The sequence below is a fragment of the Mytilus trossulus genome, chromosome 8, assembly GCF_036588685.1.
Source record: "Mytilus trossulus isolate FHL-02 chromosome 8, PNRI_Mtr1.1.1.hap1, whole genome shotgun sequence".
Classification (NCBI taxonomy): domain Eukaryota; kingdom Metazoa; phylum Mollusca; class Bivalvia; order Mytilida; family Mytilidae; genus Mytilus; species Mytilus trossulus.
Genome location: NC_086380.1, coordinates 27,760,885 through 27,779,140, shown reverse-complemented (window position 1 = coordinate 27,779,140; position 18,256 = coordinate 27,760,885). Strand labels below are relative to the sequence as shown.

Below are 18,256 nucleotides of genomic sequence, written 5' to 3'. Positions count from 1 at the left end.
AAAACATTTTTTAGAAAATTATCCAAAAAGACTCCCAAAATTTCATAAATTTGGTGTAAAATGACATTGTGCATGGATATCAAAACCAAATCCATTGGAAGTAAGTCATGATACTTTTCGGCTTCAATTTTTAAAACAGAATGATAAAGTACTAACGACACGCACAACTGTTTTGACAAGGTTTTTATTATAACAAGTTGTCAAATTAGAAAATTAAAGTGTGGCAGGATAAAAAGATACCGTTTTCCCTAAAGACAAAGCACATCAGCAACAATGAAAGACAGGAATACAAATATTTACAAAAGCACAGTAACAAAACGAAGGAATGTATAAGTACAAAGTCACGTTATATGTATCAGATAAACAGAAACAAAAGTTCATACAGATATATTACATAAGCAAAACTGAAAGACAAGATTCCATTTGATCATATATATTATACAAGATATAATATAACAGATCATACAAAATCTTCAAAATACAATACACAAAACAAAGTATCTGTGTGATGAAAACTAATCGCGAACCAAAAAATATTTATATAAAAAAAAAACATCATACAAAAATATGTAGGAACTTAATCAACATCTGAATTAATAAAAATAAATTATTTCAGAGCTACATATAATGCATTTATGTATGATGAGTTAAAATATACATATTTCGAGCACATATTTATATTATTTCTATGTTTAATTAACAACAACATAACCAGATAACAACATGTCAACCTTACGTACACAGAATATGATATTGTTGAACGATTTTGAATTGTAAATATGCAATGTACTATTATTAATAGAGTCGTTTGGGCATTTGATATTCATAATCAATACATCAGATTTCTATTTATATTGCTCCAAAGTCAACTTAGCTTCCACAATTCTATTTGATTTAACATTTTTCCACATGTTACGTTATAATGGGATGAAGTGATGCGAGGTAAGTGAAGGGCTTTTATGTAATATATTTGCCATTTGTTCATGTTTTTACGTATGTTGGTGTTATGATATCTCTCATTGCATTGCATTATGCAATTACATTACATTTTCAAAATAATTGTTTAGCCCCTGTTAAAAATAGAGAAGATTTTTCTTATATTAAAAAGTATTACACACAGAAACGGACTTAAGCATTTGACAAAATCATATGAGAATAACAAATATAACATCAAAACCAAAAACATAAATTTGGGATAGGTAAGTACCATGACATGTCTTATAGCAATGTGAATTTACACTCCAAAAAAAAAAAGAGAAAACAAAAGACACAAAGGAAACACAACGTTAAAATGCAACACATACAGAAACGAACTATTTTATAACAGAGGCCATATTCCTGACTTGGTACAGGGAAACATGGTGGGTCGAACCTGGTTTTGTGGCATGCCAAACTTTTTGTGTAATGTGTTTAGATTTAAACTATTCTTTTATTACATAAATACAAACATTTGCATCTTTGTTTTGTAAATGCTAGACATTGATTGAATGCAGAGAAGAAAATACTGATATATTTTGAAAATTTTGCCTGGTAATATCACTTAATAAAACGTGGACTGATTATGCCGTTTTTTTCCAGTAAAAACAATATAATAAGATTGGTTTGGAAGTTATTTGGATAGGAAATAAGAAGTATAGTAATGAGGTATTATGCCAAAATAGAAACCTTACATGGGGAGAAACCTGTTTTAAGTTACTAGGTATAAGCTTTGATGTTAATCTTGATAGAATTGAAAAATTTGCACAAACAAAATGTGTTATTAAACAATGGTTAAAACGAAATATTACTGTTATTGGTAGAATTACTGTAGTAAATATTGCCTATTTCAAATCATTGGTTTGTATCTTTTCCAAATCAAGTGATGATATTTAAAAAAAATGTTATTCAACTTATTTACAATTTTATATGGAGTTCACGAACTGATAGAATTAAGAGAGATTTTTATCAAAATGATATTGGAGTTGGTGGACTTAAAATGATTCAATCTTAGTGCATTTAATTTAGCACTAAAGTGAACATGGCTAAGGAGATTATTCAAAACAAACAACAAATGGTAGAATGTTTTTTTGTCAAATGTTCATGTAGAATTTGAAAATTTTTATGGTTGTGGAAGTGTTTATATACAAAAACTACAACAAAATATCAAAAATAAATTTTATCAAGATGTTCTGAAATCCTGGCAACTTGACAGAGATAAAGATTAATATGACAGTTGGGAATGCTTTCTTGCCAGTCCAATCTGGCGTAACATTAAAATAAAAGTATCAAATAAACCTATTGTTTTATAAAGATTGGTTTGAAAATGGTATAAGGTTTATAAATGATACTGTTAATGAAAATGGGACTTTCTTCTCACTTCAGAAAAAAGAAGAAATGTATCAGATAAATGTGAATTTCATGATAGTTATCAAAGGTACCAGGATTATAATTCAGTACGCCATATGCGCGTTTTGTCTACATAAGACTCATCAGTTTTGTAAACAGAAAATTTATAAAAATGACCACATTATAGATATTCATGTCAATACCGAAGTGTTGACTACTGGGCTGGTGATACTTCGGTGATGAAACGTCCACCAGCAGTGGCATCGACGAAGTGGTGTAAATAGTTATCAAAGGTACCAGGATTAAAATTTAGTACACCAGGCGCGCGTTTCGTCTACATAAGACTCATCAGTGACGCTCACATCAAAATATTTATAAACCAAACAAGTAAAAAGTTAAAGAGCATTTAGTTCAAATTTTCAAAAAGTGGTGCCAAATACGTCTAAGTTAATGTCTGCCTGGGATAAGAAAATCTTTAGTTTTTTCAAAAAATTTAAAGTTTTGTAAACAAGAAATTTATAAAAATGACCATATTATAGATATTCATGTCAATACCGAAGTGTTGACTACTGGGCTGGTGAAACTCTCGGGGACGAAACGTCCACCAGCGGTGGCATCGACCCAGGAGTGTAAATAGTTATCAAAGGTACAAGAATGATAATTTAGTACGCCAGACGCGCGTTTCGTCTACATGATATATAATAGTATTATATCTGCTTTACATCAAGCATTAAAATCATAAATTAGAAATATTTTAAGTTCAATTCCATCTGCTGTTAAAAGACTTGTTAAAAGTTCAAAAAAATCTAAAGATATGTCTATTGTTTTAAATAAAAAAAAAAAAGTGTTCCCACTAGTCAGTAACGATGGACTAAAAATTTTGGCTTTGATCAAAATCATTGGCATTTTTTTTTACAAACTGCCATTTGTTGTCACAAAGAATACCAAGTTACAGTGTATACAGTATAATTTCAATCATCGAATCTTAGCTTCAAACAAATTTCTTCATCAAATTAAGATTTATGATAATCCAAATTGTACCTTTTGTAATTGAGAAATTAAAACATTAGAACATTTATTTTGGGAATGTGAACATACACAATTATTATTAGAAAAGATTGAAATTGGTTTCTGACCAATGGAATTAGTGTACATTTTACAAAAGAAATTTTTATGCTTGGTAACATTGTAAAATTATCGGAATACAATGCAGAAAATACTCTTTTTCTTACCATAAAGCAATATATTTATAATTCCAGCTGGTTTAAAAAAAATACTGTCAATAAACTCAGCAAAAGAAAAGATGAAATATGTGTATGCAAAGGACAAAAATATTGCTTTGTAAAACAAAAGTAACATCAGTTTCTTACGGAGCCCTGCTAGGGACATGCAAAGAAAAAAAAATATATTGTGCGCACAACTTAAATAAATTGTGCGCACAACTTAAATAAATTGTGCGCACAAAATAATATAGTGTGCGCACAATTTAAATATATTGTGCGCACAACTTAAATATATTGTGCGCACAACTTAAATATATTGTGCGCACAACTTAAATTTATTGTGCGCACAAAATAAATATATTGTGCGAACAAATTAAATTTATCGTGCGCACGAAATCCTTTGACCTTGTACATGGTACGGGTCTTCAATGTCTCCTTTTTGTAGTGACAGAATGGAGTAATGCATAAGGTTTCTTTTGAAATGGGACTAGAATACATGGAAATATTCATCACTGCATTTGTATCAACTCCTGACAGGAATACTAAAGAAGTTACGTTTATTTCGTCTGACACTTGGTTTACCAACAAATGCGTTGGAAGCCTCCACTTTATATCAGAGTGTATTGGAACGATTTGAACCAGACTTGGCAAAAGAGCGAGGAAACTATCAAATTTATGTAGACATTTGATACTATGGTTTTACCTGTTTTTTTTGTAACAAATATAAGAAAAGTACTTTTTGCACTGATGCATTATACTTTATGTCTAATAATCTCAATATTTTGTTTATGTTGATTGACTCTGAGTCTCAAGACTGACATGTAACTCAATTCACGACTTTGATTTTGTTACCCTGTTTGACGATAGAGATGGTCGTTATATTTAAAAGTCTTTACATCCGTTCATCCGTCTGTCTCTGTTTATTGTAAATGTTTTGGTTATAGTTTATGATGAAGTTTTAGTGTCACCAAATTCAATGAAGTATGTGGTTTCTTAAAAGGTATCATTGTAAAAGCGTAGAGTAATTCAAATCCACTGAAAACTGAATACACGTACACGTTATTTTGTTGTTGTTGGTTTTTATTTTATTAAAGATGAATATGTTTGATCATGATTACGTACGGTTCTCACCCAAGATGTACTGTTCGTTATTGAAATATGACGGTGTGTTCAGTCTAAGAAATTCACCAGGAAGTGTGATCAAATAAAGATAAAACTGGGTACATATAAAGCAGAAGAATCAATATGAGTGCCAATGAGACAGCTCTCCACCCAAGTCATAATTTATTAAAAGACTTTAAGTTAACAATCATTGGTTATATTACAGTCCTTATCACGGAGCGTTGGCTCACACCAAACAGCAAACTATACGGCCCAAAATGACTATAACAAAACGATAAACAGATATGAACCACACCAATAAACAACAATCACTGAATAACAAGCTCCCGACATAGAACAGTATTCTTATTATGATTTAAATTTTTGAGCGTTGTATACAAATGTTTCAGGTCAAGTTATAGTTTCATTCTGATTAATAGAAGAGGACAAGAGGTCACTTATAGTATCTATTTTTGATCGATTTCATTATAAAATTTTACAGTATGCTGTTCGTACTCATATGAAATTGAAATGTTACGAAACAATTTAGGAACAGTCAATGAAATTCCTCAGTTAAATATTTTGAAAAACAATTATGATTCATTTTTTCCAAATATGGCCCGTTTTGGGGTATCATTTATTCAAAACCTTGTGGCCCGATTGATCTCCATCGATCGAAAGAGACAACTACATAATATATATACAATGCTCATACAAATACGGGTTATATTCTTCTCATATATTTTTATGATGGTATGATACTATACCCCTAACGGGAAGGATTGTGCTTGATATTCATATGATTAAGACATAATCTTTCAATCAGTTTAATTGATGTGTTGAGCTGGCATATCAGTAACTGCTAGTAGTCCTTGTGTTTTAGTGTATCATTTTCATTTTGTTAAGTTTCATTTGTTACCTATTCTGACAACGGACACGGGCTTCTTTACTGTCAGTATTGCTGTGTGTGTGTTTTTTTTAATCTGCATTGGCTAGAGGTATAAAAGGAGGGTTGAGATCTCACAAAACATGTTTAACTCCGCCGCATTTTTGTGCGTGCCCAAGGTCAGGAGCCACTGGCATTTGTTGGTCTTGTAGGATTTTTAATTTTAGTTTCTTGTATATACTTTGGATAGATAAAGGAAGAGGTGGTATGAGTGCAAATGAGACAACTCTCCATCTATAAGTCACAATTTATAAAAGTAAACCATTATAGGTCAAGGTACGGTCTTCAACACATAGCATAGGCTCACAACATACAGAAAGCTATAAAGGGTCCCCAAAATTACTAGTGTAAAACCTTCAAACGGGAAAACCAACGGTCTAATATATATAAAAAACGAGAAACGAGGAAACAACTGTTAAGTTTAGTATGACGTCCATTATCACAGAACTAGTTCATATTTTTATTTATAGGCCAGCTGAAGCACGCTTTTGGGTGCGGGATTTTTCTTGCTGTATTGAAGAACCAAATGTATCTGAGAAACACACCTTATATGATTTGCGCGCCTTATAATTGTTTTGTACATTAAATGAAGTTTAACTATACCTTTATCATCGTATCTGAAAAACAGACCAATTCTGAGATATTTAACATTAACCAATAAACCATGAAAACAAAGTCAAGGTCAGATGATACCGACCAGCCAAATATATATACATAACAATCATTCCATCAAAAAAATATTGTTAATTTATTCCTTATAGTATCTGAAAAAAAAATACCAAACAAGAATCAAATTACATGGACCAATGAACCATGAATATAAAATCAAGGTCAGATTAATATAATTGCAAGATAGACAATTTCACCATACAAACATTCTATACCCCAAATATATGTCTAACTAAATACTTATAGTATCAGAGAAATACACCAAAACACAAACATTTCACTCTACTGGACCACTTAACCCTAAAAATGGAGTATGCCAAAGTCAGATGACACCTGTGAAGTGAACATTTAGCCATTAAAATCGTTCAATACAACCAAATATAGAAGAACTATTGAATTTGGTAACTGAGATTTTGTCTAAACCACGAACACTTTACATGTAAAATGAGGTCATGGTCAAGTGAAAACTGTTTTCCGAATTTTGGGAGCACACCATATTATTTGAGTGCGCACAGTATATTATATTGTGCGCACAATATATTTAAGTTATGCGCACAATATGTTTAAGTTGTGCGCACACTATATTTAAGTTGTGCGCACACTATATTTAAGTTATGCGCACAATATGTTTAAGTTGTGCGCACACTATATTTAAGTTGTGCGCACACTATATTTAAGTTGTGCGCACACTATATTTAAGTTGTGCGCACAATATATTATGTTGTGCGCACAATATATTTAAGTTGTGCGCACAATATATTATTTTGTGCGCACAATATATTTAAATTGTGCGCACAATATATTATCTAGTGCGCACAATATATTTTTTTTTCTTTGTATGTCCCTAGCGGGGCTCCGTAGTTTCATAACATTTTAAAATAATCAAATAATCATTTGAGGTTTTCAGAACAGTAAATAATACGAAATGTGATAATCAGTAATATATAAGTGCAATAGTTTTATAGTTATGCAAAAAAAAAACATCATTATTACTCAATAGGGGAAAAGTACAAAAATATAAATAGTATTTGACTGACTTTTTGGGTGCATTATTACATATGTATACAAAAAAATCTAGCACAGTATTATAATTCAAACATTACTATAAATGTATGTATTTTAACATAACATCCCAGTTTCTTTGTTCTAACAGGGATGGTCTGAGCCGGATCCCCCCTACAAATCACCCAGTTTGATAATCTTTGTTATCCATGATTTCCTTTGTTCTATAACATTTAGGCGGGAATTTCAAATCTACTATTAAACTTATAATTTATTATACGGTAAAAACTATCTATCAAAATTCACGTAGAAAAAATCCAGTGTATATGCTGGAATTTGAACTCAAGACTTTAGCATATCAATCCACGACACATACTACTACACCAGGACTATCGGATACGACCTAACAATAATTTAACATACTTTAAGGAAGCAAGATCTTTTTATAAGTGGGGCGAGTTGGCAGACCTTTTTCGTTAATAAGTGAGTTTTCAGACTGATTGTTCAATTTGATTTTACCCTTTTTCAAAAGTGGGGCGAGTCGGTAAAAAGATTGGGGTGATCTAACACTGACACGTCGCGTCCTTGTGAGTTAACTATTTATTACCTTTATATTTGTTCTGTTATGCAGAATTATAATTGTTTAGTGTGTTTGAAATTTTATTGCATCCTTATTTGTTATTATTATTTAATTTGAACTGTCTATTTTGTAAGGTAATTATCATTGTATTTAGAGAACCTAACTGAAATTGGTGTAATCCAAACGAGTTACACTCTCTAAATAAAGATGTTATTATTATGATGTTTATTATTATCATTGTTATTATTATTATTGTTTTATATATTAATCATTTTGTATAGAAGAAGGCCTCTCAGGTTTTGTTATAGTGGCTTATTATAATCAATTGTAATATGTCTTGTTTAAACAATAAAATTACCGTGCCTTGATGGTTTTTTTTTATACCATGTTGATGAATATATTTACAAAATGATAAGTGATAAGAAGAATATAATAAACAGTCAAAACCAGGACTTCGATAATAAAATTTGCAACTCTGAAAATATCTACAATGCAATTTCCCATCAGAACTCCTTTTACGGCCTAAACAGTTTCAATAAGTTTCAACATAGTTTAGTTTGAACAAAAACTATGTCCTAAAATGGAAAGTGCATATGTATTTCTTTTTCTTAAAGGTAAAACCATTGATCTGTGCGACATATATTTTAACGTTTGTATGCCCCGATATACACTGCAAATATGTAATACCCCTACATGTGTACCTTGACTTTAGGTTTACCACAGATTTTGTATTTGACTGTATGTATATGTATATATGCTTGAAACATACTCTAGTTATGTCTCTTCAAGATGAAACATAGAATCATATCTGAAAACCAGTACGTAAACAAAATTGATTATCTGTATATATAAGACTTACACCAACCCGAAAGAGGGTTGGTTTGAGAAACAGGTGTATCACAAAGTGCAATTTAAAGACGTGAATAGTCTTTGATCACTGTACTAGATAAAGAAAAACACACACGATACAACACAATTTATATTCTATATGACATGCAATTGACTACACTGTACGCATGTTCACAATTGCCCCATTGGTATAACTTTTAAATGAGTGTTATTTTCTTTTCAAATTACATTAGTTCGGCGGCTACAAGCATATATCAGAAGAATCATATACAACCTGCTACTAGCATGAAATTTAATTCAGATAGAGAGGCATTTAAAAAAACTGTCTCATTTTATTGTGCAGAAACATATCTTTGGTGTCTCTCATTGATACAATATATAGGACGTGTGTCTAAGTAATGTCTTATTTCTGGCATATCCTATATGGCGGACATATTAATATTATGTTTCATTCTAATATTCGGTTTTTTTCAAAATGGCCATTTCTATTTTCATTCAATTTGAATTTTACAAAGAAATGCATTATAATCAATGGAAATAATTATTGTTGTCTGTTGCCTATATGTTACAAGGGTGTCAAAATTGGATCAGAGACACTGATAAACCTACTGGATAACCTAATGTAAATTAAAAATAGATGTTGGACGATTGTAAATGAGAAAACTTTCCGTAAGTTCAAAGTGGGATCCTGTTTTTAATTGCCCTACATATGCAGTTTGTTATGAATTAATGTCTGTGTCTTTGTATTTTGGTTCTTTTTATTTTTTGTTAAAATCTTTAAACTCATTTTCATAATATGTTTACAGCCAAAACATTGTCTTCAACAACATTATAGTAGGGCCTGTCTATAGCTAAGGAGTATATCAACCATTTCAAACCTTGTACTTTAATGAGCCACACAACGGTTGCCACATGCGGAGTATTATCTGACTATTATTTCGAGACATCAAATTCCTGGGTTCCTGTTCAACAGTCTTTATTTTTCTATGTTGTTTTTTGCGTACTAACATTTAGCAATGACGTTGTCAGTCTATTTTTTCTTGAATATGAGTTTGAATGTCCCACGGGTATCTTTTTTCTCTCTTTTACAACCATTGGGTCGATGTCTATGCTGGCATACATTTTGTCCCCATGGACATCCAAAGCCAAGTAGCATCATATGCTGTATTACATGAAGATCAAATAGAATACTGGATCGAAAGTCGCCAAGTATAGCAAGGTCCGGAACAACCGTCACGATGGACATGGTATTATCTGATATTGCAAGTGTCCCCTATTTACCGGACATGACTACTAGTATATCACTAACATGATGCAGGTAGATCATAAAGATTATAACAACAGCAGTAAATTCACTTTGTCTACAGTAATTTTAGATTTTGATGAAACTTAACACCATTATCTTTTTTCCGAAATTTGAAGCCCATTGCGGCAAAACCGGAAAAATAACAGATGCTCCATTCACTAGCAATTGAAATAAAAGGTTTTATTTTACCAGAAGCAACCAGGATCTTAATTGCAAAACATCAAATGTTATCTACTGATTAGAGTGAAACCTTTGCGGACTGGTATACGTTTGTAAAACGAAAGTAAGGCTCAATAAACGTATGTGCGGTCATAGTTGATCGAACATTAACCATATTGTAAAGTACATTGTTTACCATCAATTCTACCAGCCCAATCATTGAATTTATTTATCCAGGTTTGAATCATCGAAAATATATACACCATTACTATCAATTCTTATCTTACTACTTCCTTCGCAGACAAAAATAAAAAGGACAATAATGGATTCGGCAAATGGGAACATCAACACCATATTGTGGCACTGACAAAATGGATTAATATCCATACTTGACAGTCCTTCATGAAGCTCGGTGAATGTGATGAACACTTTCAACCCTGGTTAATCAAATTAAAATAGCTTTCTTTCTAGCGCATAACATAGTTCCGCATCAAAGTAAACACGTTTGAAATTTTCCTATTAGAAACGAAATTAACACTAAAGCTCGGTATTAAGATATTAACACATATAATGCCTACCCATGTTAAAATAACCTTAGCGCATGGCATGAAAGAATAATTTCTTAATGCACACCAGTACAAACTAACGGCTATCATTTTGGATATAAAACTATTACCCCCTGATTGCACCTGTTCTGGTTCTCCATTCATATATAATTCGAAATGTTTTTTTCAAAGGTCGGAAATAGCATGAGACTAAATCCATCAATTAGGAACACAACTTCAATATTTTCAATCGAAAGTTATGTCAGGCAATGGATAACGCAAGATCAAAGACTTAAATACTCTCTACAAATGGATAAGGATGTGAGTTTGTTCATACAAATCGGAATTAAGAATCTGAATGGCTATAATGATATCAATGTTACATCAAACTTGAATATGGGAAAACACTTGTCCTACTAGTATCTTAAATTCAAATATGATTTAGTTCTCGCAGATAAAGTCCCAAACAACATATTTGTTTGTGTATATATCACATTAACTATACTGCTTGAGAAATTCACACAGTATTGACTATTCAATCGAAACCTCAACAATACTCCCACGAAACTTATTAATAAAGAGTAAATCCTGGATAAATATAAGTCTACTTTATGTTTTTTTATAATATCAACCAACGACAAATAATTTTATTTGTCAGTACTGTATTTGATATTTAAATTGCATAGGTGCCCTTATAACAGCAGTAGATTGATGGGTCGTCAGCAATAAAAGCCAACCTTCAATTTAGTGTGGAACGACCTGTTTTAATTTACAGATTGCGTGCATCAGATGTGGAAACTAAAAAAATTGAAATACACGTTAGAGTATATATAATCAAATAAAATTGAGAATGGAAATGGAGAATGCGTCAAAGAGAAACAACATGACCATAGAACAGACAACAGCAGAAGGTCATCAACAGGTATTCAATGCAGCGGGAAATTTCCGGACCGATCGGATGTAGGCGTCCTTTAGCTAGCTCCTAAACAAAAATATTTACTAGTTCAGTTATAATGAAAGCCATACTAAACACTAAATTGTACACTAGAAACTAAAAAGTAAAAAATAATACAAGACCTAACACAGGCCAGAGGCTCCTGACTTGGGACCGGTGCAACAATGCGGCGGGGTAACTATATATAGGAAGATGTGGTGTGCGTGCCAATGAGACAAATCTCAATCCAAATAATAATTTTAAAAAAAGAAACCATTATAGGTCAATGTACGGCCTTCAACACGGAGCCTTGGCTCACACCGAACAACAAGCTATAAAGGCCCCAACAATTACTAGTGTAAAACCATTCAAACGAGAAAACCAAAGGTCTAATCTACATAAGAACAAGAAACGCGAAACACGTATAAATTACATAAACAAACGACAATACTGTAACATCAGATTCTTGACTAAGGACAGGTGCAAAAAATTGCAGCGGGATTCAACGTTTTAATGGATCCATCCAAGCCTTCTCCCTTTTTCTGAAACAATTGCATAACATCACAACATAGAAAATCACAACATGTTTATGAGATCTCAAACCTCCCCCTATACCTCTAGCCAATTAATCTATGAACTAATATAGAACACCAACTTCTGATGTTACAAAATAGAATTGGACATCACCTTGCATAATCGTAAAACTTCAGTTTGTTTATAACTCATTCTAGTTCTGCACACTTTCCATGCCTCGATAGATTTTCACTAGTTCAAAAGACTATAACATTATGATTGCCCGAATATTAATAAAGAACAGATAAATTGAAAATGAAATAAATGATCACCAGCCGTTCAATTACAAACTTTACTTAAATAGGACTATTCAATAATCCTATTTAAGTAAAGTTTGCCCATACATCATCCGAAATTCTTTTGAAAAAATTATGACGGAATTATATTTCTCACCATAAAACCAATAAAGCACAGCATAATGCATATCAATCTCTGCCTCATAATCCTGCCAACCCAACCACTTCAACTTGTGATCTCAATATGCAACATCGACTAGATCTACATTATTAAAAAGAACAAAATGCAATTTTTACAACAGTTTATCAAGTTTCAACTGAATATTTGACATTTGATATTACAAATATAATATATTATCCTATATGTGGTCAGCACGCCGCTATGATCGGAAACTCTGACTGCCAAAGATGGAATGGCATATAGGATAATATATTGTATCGTGGAAAAGGCTACTAAATCCCGGCCTCCTGTTTATTTGAGCTAGTGAGGGTTTCATACATTAGAAAGATAATTCACAACAATTATAAGAAAATCCATTATGCATACATATTCACAACAAAAGTCATTTATAACACGACAAAAATATTTGAATAAATTTGTTACAACATTTGGTAGAAACATGACGATCAGAAATCAATTACATTTCGATCAACATGTTTTTAATTTTTACATGTTGTTTTGTACTTTATTTTTTTTCTTTTTAAGATCACTTGGTATAATAGTAATTAAGCTACTGTTGATTCATTAATATATGTTGGATACAAATTTTCGTGGTTTTTGTTGGTACAGTTGAACCAAGTATTCAAATGTACCACGAATAACATATGTTTGATAGGTTTTGTATTTAGAGGTTGGCAAAACTACCAAATCAAATATCTACGAATATTCAAGTTTTCAGGAATCCATTAATATGCAAGAAAATAAATAAATTCACAGTACAATCATCACCTCTGGTTACTAGTAGTTGAGAATCATGGCCTTTCTTATTCTTCATCAGTTAAAAAACGATTCCTTCAGCTTGAAGGACGAGGTGTATCTTTTTAACGTACTAACGCTAATCAATTGTGTCTCATATTCAACTTATTGTTGCGACTTTTTTTCTGATAACAGCACCTTTATTATTTAGCCCCGGTCACAACAGATCGTACGATTTTTAGTCGTGGAAAATCTATTAAATAGTTGTCATGGAACTGTAGTGCAAAATGTCATTAAAATATTTCGAGTGGTCACATCAGCTACGACATGTCCACGATGGTTACACGATGGGTACAAGACAGAAAAAAAATTGTTCTGTCGCGGATTTGTTGCAAGTCGGTCGTGCGATAATCATACGTCAATCGTGATTTGATATTGTCTATTTTTCCAGGTGTTTTTTTCATCGTATACGCGCGTTACTGTCGTGTCACTGTCGTGTCACTGTCGTGTCACTGTCGTGTCACTGTCGTGTCACTGTCGTTCCATTGTAGTGCCACTGCTGTGCCACTGTGATTCGACTCTCTGCAAAAGTTCGCGAAACATGCCAGGGTTCATCCACATGAATCTAACGAAATCACCGGCAGAATCTGACTCAAACTCTTCATCACGGTACTTTACTGCCAAAACATAAAGCGCCGTACGATCCAAGGCTTACCGACCAACGGAGTGGCGTTTCGATGGTTCCTATACTGTTTACAGGCTCGAATCAACACTAACAAGACCATATTTTGTTCTTATAAGAGTCCGACCTGGTGTCTATTCAGCAGGGTTAGGCATAATCGTTCTGATGGAATGGCTATTATCTGTAAACCGTCGACGGTTTGTTTTCCAAACATTCATTCCTGTCGTATTGTATTCATCAAAATACAACGAAACCATTTTGATGGACGAACGTATCCCTGTCGTACGACAGACAATTATTGTTGTGCGACCATCATACGAAATATGGTATTCGTGAGACAATAGTGCGACTGTATCACGTAAGTCTTGCGACAGTTGTGAGATTGTCGTACGACAGTCGTGCGACGATTATTTGATTCAAATGGTATTGACTGTTACTCACGACAATGTTTTTATCGCACAACAGTCGCAAGACGGTTGTATGAGACTTTCGTGACAGCCAGAAGACAGTGACACCACAAAAATTAGTAGAGCAAAACGGTACATTTACAATTTTCGTCCCACGATACACGACAGTACGTGCCTTGATGCGCAAAATATCGTGCGATTGTTGTACGATTGGTGTACGACGACCAAAAGTGACCCGCGATTTGACAAAATTTTATGTCGTTGAGCTGCGTAGATATGTCGTGAGTTCGTTGTGACAAGAGATTTAGACCCAATTGTGTGCAAGTTTAGATTACCACCTAATTATGTACACTACTATTTACATATATCTATACAGTCAATATGATGATTTAGGTGATTGGTGGAAATTAACTTAAAACGTAGGGACCTACAAAATTAATTCCTCAAGAGATTTGTTAATTAATTGCAGAATTCGGCATAACTATTAAATCTTCCAATATAAAGATGATGTTACTAGAACAAAAACAATTTTAATTCACTTGTCCTAAGTAGATGGGTATTTTTTTCAATTTTTTTAACGAATATGTCAAAATATGCAAACTACTGATAACAGTGTCAAGTAGAATAGAAAGGTTGAACTGGTTATTATTAAAATTGTCAGCAGTACTATATAATTTTGTGAAATGTTTTCTAACTTCAAAAGAAATTGCATTTTTTCGACCAGCAATTCCTGATCAATATAATTTTACTTAATCACACATTGAAAGACATGTACTTGTATTAACCATACAGGTATTTTAGTCAAAATATTTTTAAAAAAATCATATAAAAATGTATAAAATTAATGTTTAATAACATTTCCTGTTGACAGCTGTTCCTTTCCTTTTGATGATGATTAACAAAATAACATCTACATTCTGATTCGCCATTATTTTTCACGTATTGATTAATATTTATAGAAAGACCAAAGAATTACATAGCTGATTTTGTATACTTGTTTATTATTAAGCAAGATGGAAAAACGCATCAAACTGCTAGTTATCTGTTTTTGTGTGATAATTGCTGTCTTTGAAGCAAAAGGAAAAGGTGAGTTTTTAATTTTAAGATATCTTGTATTAACATATATTCATCTTGTGACCTCAAAAGTGATAGGCATACGTATTTCTCCAAGACAATTTTTCTTATCAATGTGAATTGAACGAATTGTTTTCTTCGTATATTTCTTAATACAGCAGCATCGACAAATTAACACTTCGCGCCAAATTTTATCACACGAACGGCGACGTTTATTGCCCATCCCTTTAACATAATTTTATCGAGATTCATTAGTAAACTTTCCGTCATGTATTGTGGTACAACTGTAGATTCTACTAACGATAAAATGTAAAACTAGGCCATTGAAAGCTGAATTATAAATAATTCAGTCTAGGTGGTCGAGCGGTCTAGGGCGATGGACACAGCGAAGGCGGTGTTTTCCCGATATCCAAATATCATGAGTTCGAATCCCGACGAGAGATGAACAAAACAGTTTACACCCGAACATTTGCAATATTGACATTGCGGTGCTGATACTTTTCATTTCTTTCTTTGTCTGAATTTCCTAACTTTGTTTATAAACTCATAAACTGTTCTCGGCAAATGATGAGCCGAAAGATTATGATGTCTAAATGTTTTGTTTCTAATCTAAGAAAAGCAAATAAAATTTTGCTCGATCACATAGATCTTTTTCAAATTGAAAACTTATCTTAGTTGTGGTCAACACACCGTTCTTTTGATGGATATCAATTCTCAATTGCGTGGTTTATAGCCAATATAGAAACTATCTGATTATTAATACTTGGCAATCAGTATTTCGATTAGTTTTATTTGATGTGTACGGTATAACTTTTATAGTCTTTGTTAACTTAGGACATCAGTAGAGAGACATGCAGTTATGGTAGATCAGGTGTTTAGATAAAATCGATCAATGATGTATGTGAGGGGTCCTAAAATATGTCATAAGACTCAACAGTGACGCTCAGATCAAAAACGTTATAAAGTCAAACAAGTATAAAATTGAAGAGAATTGAGCACCCAAAATTCCCCAAAAATGTGCCAACAGGATATTTTCTATTATCTAAAAGTTGTACACTGTAATATATCATGTATATCAATTACTCGATTCATGATATTTTTTTTCAGGTGTAGCACCAGCAGTAAAGGATGAGGTACTGCTAATTTCAAATAGATTTCATGTTATTTCTAATAGACAAAAAAAATCGTAAAAATAAACGATCGATAAAAAAGAGGCAGAAGATACCATTGGGACACTAGGACATTCAAACTTCTCAATCGAAAATAAACTGACAACGTCATGGCTAAAAACGATACAACAAACAGATAAACGACAGTTCACAAACACAGCATAGAAAACTCAAGAGGAGCAATACGAATCCCCCAAAAACTAAGGATTGATCATATGAGTTCCAAAAAGAGCACTTATGGTCTGAAACATTAATTGCCCTCGGAACATATAAACAACGGTTAAATGGCACTCACAAAAAGGGCCTTTAAATTGTATATCTTTAGTGATGTTTTACGTTTGATTCGTGATCAAATGATTATCACCTGATATCAATAAAACCACAAACAGAATTGCTATTTATAGAAAGAGACGAATCGATTAGTTAAATAGACATTTACAGTAAAAGCCAAGAAAAGAAAAGCACAATATTGAAAAAAAATCAAATATCGAACAAACTCGTGACCGACAAACATCGATACTTTACTCGTACGTATATACGGAAGTGTAATAATTAGTTGTTTTGTTGCTCGTGTTATATATCTTTATAGAGTTTTTAGATTACTGTATGTTATTAATTTTTCAGCTTCAACCATGTAATAGTTCAAAGGAATGTGGCTATAACCAGTGTTGTGTCGTCGAAAATCTTAAAGGACGGAAAAAAAGATCTATTAGTTTCGCCGGAGTTTGTAGACCATATGGGCAAATCGGTTCAGGTAAACAATTCTTGCGTTTACACTTATTGTAAAACATCGATTTTGACAAGTTATTGAAATTCCGTGATGCTTAAAATGCAATGGCTGCTTATATCAGTCCATGTTTAAAAACCGATTAAAAAAATTAAGCATAATAAAAATATCATTTAATATTTGATAAAACTGTACATTGATTAAAACAAAACATTGAAATTTATATATTGTAGTCTGTGTAGTAGAAAATCAATATGTTAATGCTAATGTGTTTCGAGGTTGGTGTCCATGTAAAAATCCATTCAATTGTAATGGATCAGGGATTACTGAAGTTCCTTATGGTGAAAAAGGTGAGAAATGTATATGTAGTTCAGATATTAGACCGTAATTAGAAGCTTTCTTCATATTCATCCTGAAAAAGAACAAGAATTAATACATGTTGTATATCAGGGAAATTGTCGCTTATATATAAATGTTCCTAATAAAATTGATATCATAACATAAGACGGTTTACTGCGCACTTATAAAGTTACGGAAATTTATCGAACTAGATATAACGGATACAACAGATACAGTTAAATCTGCCTAATATATTGGCGTGAATCTAGAAATTGACAATGAGGGTCGGTTGAAAACAAATCTTTACGACAAAATATGTGATTTCATATTGGGAACTTTCAATTTCTGTGTAACAACATTCCAGCATCGCCTGCATAAGGAATATATATTTCCCAAATGATACAATATTTCCGGGTTTGTATTTCTTATCAAGATTTCTTTGATTGATGGTTGCTGCTCACAAGGAAGCTATTAAACCAAGAGTTCCTAATGGC

General features: G+C 32.3%; 1 protein-coding gene across 1 annotated transcript; it reads left to right on the top strand.

The window, feature by feature from the left end:
• The first annotated feature begins 15,367 nt into the window (after window positions 1-15,367).
• On the top strand, window positions 15,368-17,811 carry LOC134727534 (uncharacterized). The gene is made up of 4 exons (XM_063591915.1): window positions 15,368-15,539; window positions 16,635-16,660; window positions 17,321-17,450; window positions 17,657-17,811. Exons 1-4 carry the CDS (start codon window positions 15,467-15,469, stop codon window positions 17,809-17,811), a joined length of 384 nt encoding a protein of 127 aa, XP_063447985.1. The 5' UTR covers window positions 15,368-15,466.
• Window positions 17,812-18,256: the final 445 nt, after the last annotated feature.